At 39.6% G+C, this 4971-nt stretch overlaps 2 protein-coding genes across 5 annotated transcripts in view; one reads left to right on the top strand and one right to left on the bottom strand.

The window, feature by feature from the left end:
• Positions 1-4971, top strand: part of ATP6V1H (ATPase H+ transporting V1 subunit H) — a 140715-nt gene that overhangs the window by 14684 nt on the left and 121060 nt on the right. For all 4 annotated transcript variants that reach the window (XM_023730653.1, XM_023730651.1, XM_004375608.3 and 1 more), the window contains exon 3: positions 1338-1440. In XM_023730653.1, coding sequence (XP_023586421.1) covers positions 1338-1440 — 103 coding nt within the window. The remainder of the gene's footprint in view (positions 1-1337; positions 1441-4971) is intronic.
• LOC105756237 (protein FAM19A2-like) lies at positions 3371-4573 on the bottom strand. The gene is given in 2 exon segments (XM_023730654.1): positions 3371-4311; positions 4314-4573. Coding segments are annotated over 2 exon segments (381 nt in total). The 5' UTR covers positions 4474-4573; the 3' UTR covers positions 3371-4090.

Below are 4971 nucleotides of genomic sequence, written 5' to 3'. Positions count from 1 at the left end.
CTGAGTTCTTTATCTCTTCATTTGATGTTCTAGGGTTTCAGGATTGTTGATTCTCTGTTTGGCTTAGTTTTTCGGATCTTTGTTGTGGAGGGACGGCGTGCTTCTGCCTAGAGCGCCATCTTGCCGGAGTCTCAAGTATTTTATTTTAAACTTGCCTTTACTAAATGCTTATATATATCAGGTGCTTTTCCTTGTATGTTCTTATTTGATCTGCATAACCACTCAGTGGAATAGGACAGGTAGTATAATTGATATCTTTCTGATGTGGAAAATAGTGGGTGGAGGGATTAGTTACTTGCCACAATTTTATAACTGGAATGGGAACTCCCCCTCAGGGTGGCTCGGATTCTGCACGTTTCCCATGTACTGAGGGTCTGAGAGAGTCAGTGTGAATCTGGAAGTGCCTGGTATCTGACAGAGACCAGCAAGGCGGTTCTGCCAACCTGTCTTTTAGCAAGGGAGGGCCTGGGTTTAAGTCATAGGAAGGGGAGCTTGCCAGGGGATGTTTCAGAGCCACTGATGAATGGACAGTTTAGGAAGCCAAGCTGGTTTTCGAAGAGGAAGATGACAAGTTCAGTCTTGATGGTGCAGAATTTGTGAAAATGGTGACATCCAAGTGGAGGAAGAAGATGGTTGGAGTTGGGAGAGAGGGAAGACAGGACTCTATTGATTAGAATCTCACTGAGGAAAGAGTTTGGAAAAGAAAAGCAAGCTCTCAAGGAATGAGCCGTGGGGAGAAGACTTGAAGAGAAAAGAGTCAGTGAAGGGGCCTTGGAAGAGGTGGGAGGAAAATGGGAGTGTGGTAGGGCTGTGGGGAGGACAGGAGATCAGGATGAAGGGGCTATTTTTCCGAGAGGAGGAGGAGGCTCACGTTTTTCTGAATCTGGAGGGAAAGGATATGCTGGAGAAAATGATGTAAAAGTTCATATAAAGTGGCTTTGGTCTTGATGAATTAGATGGCCAAATACATTGTTTGGCTTGGGAGTCAATGTGAAGATGAGACTTTGGATAATGCTAAGAGATAACATTTTATTGAGCACTTTCTATGAGCCAGGTGCTGTGAGTTATTTAATTGCAGCCTTAGTACAACCCCTTAAAGACAGTATGGTTATTATTCCCTTTCTGCAGGTGAATTATCTCAGGTTCCAGAGAGGTCACTCAGTCAGTCAGTTGCAGAGCTCCGCTTTGAACCCAGGTCTTTCTGCCCCAGGGTCCATACCTTAAGCCTGGTGTCTTACTATCTAGGAGAGAGGAGAAAGGCTGGGAATTCCTGTATCGCGCCCTCAGAGTGGCTGTTCAACTCTGTTGAACAAAAACAACTCATTCTTACTTTCTAGGGGGCAGATGATTTCTGCTGAAGATTGTGAATTTATTCAAAGATTTGAAATGAAGAGAACACCTGAAGAGAAGCAAGATATACTTCAAGCTGAAGGCAGCCAGGTGAGTGATAGAAACATATCATGAACGCTTCCCCTTGCCATTAAAAATTTTAGAAAAACAAATTTTAATGACTGTGTAATATTCCATTATAGCTATGTAGCATAATTTAACTAAAAATTCTTTTATTGGAGGGCATTTAAGTGGTTTCCAGTTTTTGTTAATTTTGCAAAAATATTATATTGAATATGTTTACTTCTAGCCTTTTCTGCATTTCTGAATATCTTCTTAGAATAGATTCCTAGAAGGAAAATTACCATTTCAAAGTATATGAAGTTTTTAGAGTTGCTTAAACTTTGTTTTTTAATATTTGAAATTCCATTTATTTTTTTCTACTGATATGCATGTGTTAGATTTGTATATAATACAGAATTTTCAGTGTTATTTTAAAGAACAGTTAAAAAAATGAGAAGCATGATCTATAAGTTTCAACAAACCTAGAAGAAATTTATAATTTCCAAAATAATATAGATTTCCATTTTGTTCCAAAGAAAGATATTTTAATCAATGCAGAAACTCCAGCACAACTGATACGCCTTTTCTTTATGATTTCATACAGTCTTGAACCATTTTAAAATCCACTTAGAGTCAACTAATAGTTTTATACATAATTTAAATGGAGGCAAGAAGTCATTTCATTCCATGGACTTATGGGCCAGTATGCTTTAGTTCAATGTCAAAAGTATATTTTTCAAATTTAATTTTTAATCAATTTTACACTTCCAGTTTTTCTACCAATAAGCAAGTCTGGGTAATAAACTTTGAACTTTGTTGCAAATAGTAACAGACCAAAGTTTTCCAAGGTACATAGGTCTCCATCATGGAAATCAACATATGCCTAATTGGCCATGCCGGTGAGTTTTAAACATACAAAAGATTTCCACATCTTCTCTAGCATGATGGAACTTCTAATAGGACAATATCTGAAGCATGTTCCTACTAGTCTAAGATGAATAAAACACAGAAGGCCCCCTTTACATTCCTCCAAGCTATAGGTATATGCAGTATTATTATAGAACGGCTATACAATTTCTTCTCTCCTTTCATATCACCAATGAAATAAAATAAATGTAGTATAAAATTATACATTCTGTAATAACTTAGAAAAAAAAGTACCTAACATGTTTAAGGCCTTTAAATATTCATAAGACTTTCCTGTAGAACCGAAAACCACAAATGTTAAAATGGCTACAAAAATGTGGACAAAATACTGGCCTAAGAAATTTTTTGAATGCGACAACTATAAGCAAATATTGTATAAATTTGAGACCAAGGAAAATGAACAAGTTAGTCTATCAACAGACTGAACGAACAAATATATAAGCATTCGCACACTCATTGGGATCAAGCAAGAGATAGTCTTTTAGAATGAGATATAAAGAAAGAATGATTAAAAAAAAAAAGAAACCACAAACACTAGAAGAAATCTAAGCGAATAACTTCCAAGCTAAGAAATCAGAAACTCACATGCATCCCTGGCAATTTTTTTGAAACTGAAGGCTACCTTATAACTGGACTGCTCACTGCTGATTTCTGTGAAGGGAAAAATTAAACACAAAAAATGAAAGAAAAAGTACATTTAAAAAAGAAAGAAAGAAAAAAAACCCAAAAGAAAATCCTTTAGAGGTACAAAATAGTATATAATGAAAATGGTAGTCCAGTTCTAACTACTACTTATTTAACTGACAAAGAGTGGCAGTAGTGTGTTAGCCTTGGGGAAACATGTCAGCTTGTCTGTACATTCGTATATGATTGACATATTCAGATAACTATTATTTGCCAACAATAATTATTACCAATGGATATATATTTCCATTCCTTTAATAAAAGCAACTTCAAGATGTTAAAATATGTAGGCTTTCAGGGTTTCAAGATTAGGATACAAATAAAATTGTCTCCGTCTACACCATGCCAGAGAAGAAGTTCTGCAAAGGAAATGTCATTAAAGCTGTGTGCAGTCCCATTACCCAGTGAACGGAGGACCCAGGAACACATCCATGCCAGAAGGCCAGTGCATTTGGGAAACTGCTTTCAGAAAAAAGAAAAGGAGTCACATCTGGAGCCAAGAGCCCAAAAGGTGACTGTCTCTGATACCACCCTGGAAACACCACTCTTCACTAACTCTTCCGATGGCAACTTCAAAGTCTTTCAGCAAGTACACTTTTACAAGTTGAAAACAGTTCAAATCTGATGAGAGCTTCATGACAGAGAAGTTCATGTCTGACTTTTTAAGTCTTGATTTCAAGAACAGGCTAATTACAAGCCATGAAATCCCTTGGAAATAACAGACTCTGGAGTGCCTGTTCTGAACAGTATAAAAATCTCCCTTCAAGATCACCTCAGGAGTTAAATTTCTATGTGTATGTTCAATGTAATCAGCCTTGAGGATCACTTGATTTATCCTTGGTTAATGGGTTACCTGCTGCTCTGTGAGAAATAAATCGAGACGGGAGCCCATGTCTGGAGTTGTTTTGAATCTTTACTCCTCAATGAAACTTCTGTCCCTTCCTTAGAATCCAGCCAACACTAGGATTCGCCACAACTAGTGCTCCAACGTGGAGCCAGCATTTTTTGAATGTGGAAAAATCAAAATTTGTCTTCTGGCACAGCAGAAACGTTCTCTTTTTACTTCTCCATTTGCACTTGAAGAGTTTTACACGTTTGCCGTAGTTGTTTTCACTTTATTCCCAGAGGAACAGGTCCATCCTTTCTGATCAGGAAGAACTTTACATTCCTCTCCCTCAAGATATGGTTGCATATGGCACCACCATTTCTGTTCCACTATTGACACATCCACACAAGATGGAGCAGCTCTCGTGGTGCCTGCTACCTGCCCAGGGAAGCAGGAGCACTTGACGGTTTGTGACCGTTCTAGTTCTTACTACAGCATCTGTGAAGTGCCACCACCTCACAAGTTCCCGTTTTAACATGGTGAGCTTTATGGTGGTTTGCACTGGATACAACTTTCCCCCACAAGGTTACAATAAATATTAGCAGTTTTCCTTTTGTTGCTTTCTGTAAGTATCTCTTACTCATCCTTTTGAGGCTGAAGCAGCTCGGCTTCTTGTGTCCCTTGTCTCTTCAGCTTCTGCTTCCTATGGCCTCTTGGCCTTCGGGCCTCACACCCACATCTGCCCTGCTGGGGCAAGTGTTCCAGAACTCAGTAGCTCCACCGGTATAAGTGCTTGGAGGCACCCCACTCCGCCAGAAAGCCTCATGCACAGACACTCAGCTCTCTCGCTCCGTGGGTTGGCAAGCTTAGCTCCACCGATAAGTGCCCAGAGGCACCCCACTCCGCCAGGAAGCCTCCTCCAGCGCCGTCTTTCACCGGTCTCCTGGTTCTGCTGCTGTTGGTTCTCTGCTGCTGTAGGTTCTCTACTGCTGCTGGTCCTCTGTCGCTGCTGCACGTCTATCCATTCACAGTTTTAAAACCGCTTCCACATTTAGGTATCTGTTAGAGCAGCAGCCCACTCTCGGTGCAAGATTCTTTCTTAGTCATCTAGTGCTGCCATAACAGAAATACCACAAGTGGAC

The sequence above is a fragment of the Trichechus manatus genome, unplaced genomic scaffold (assembly GCF_000243295.1).
Source record: "Trichechus manatus latirostris isolate Lorelei unplaced genomic scaffold, TriManLat1.0 scaffold00038, whole genome shotgun sequence".
In the NCBI taxonomy this organism is placed as follows: Eukaryota; Metazoa; Chordata; class Mammalia; order Sirenia; family Trichechidae; genus Trichechus; species Trichechus manatus.
The sequence above is the reverse complement of the archived record's forward strand: the minus strand, read 5'-3'. Positions and strand labels throughout refer to the sequence as shown.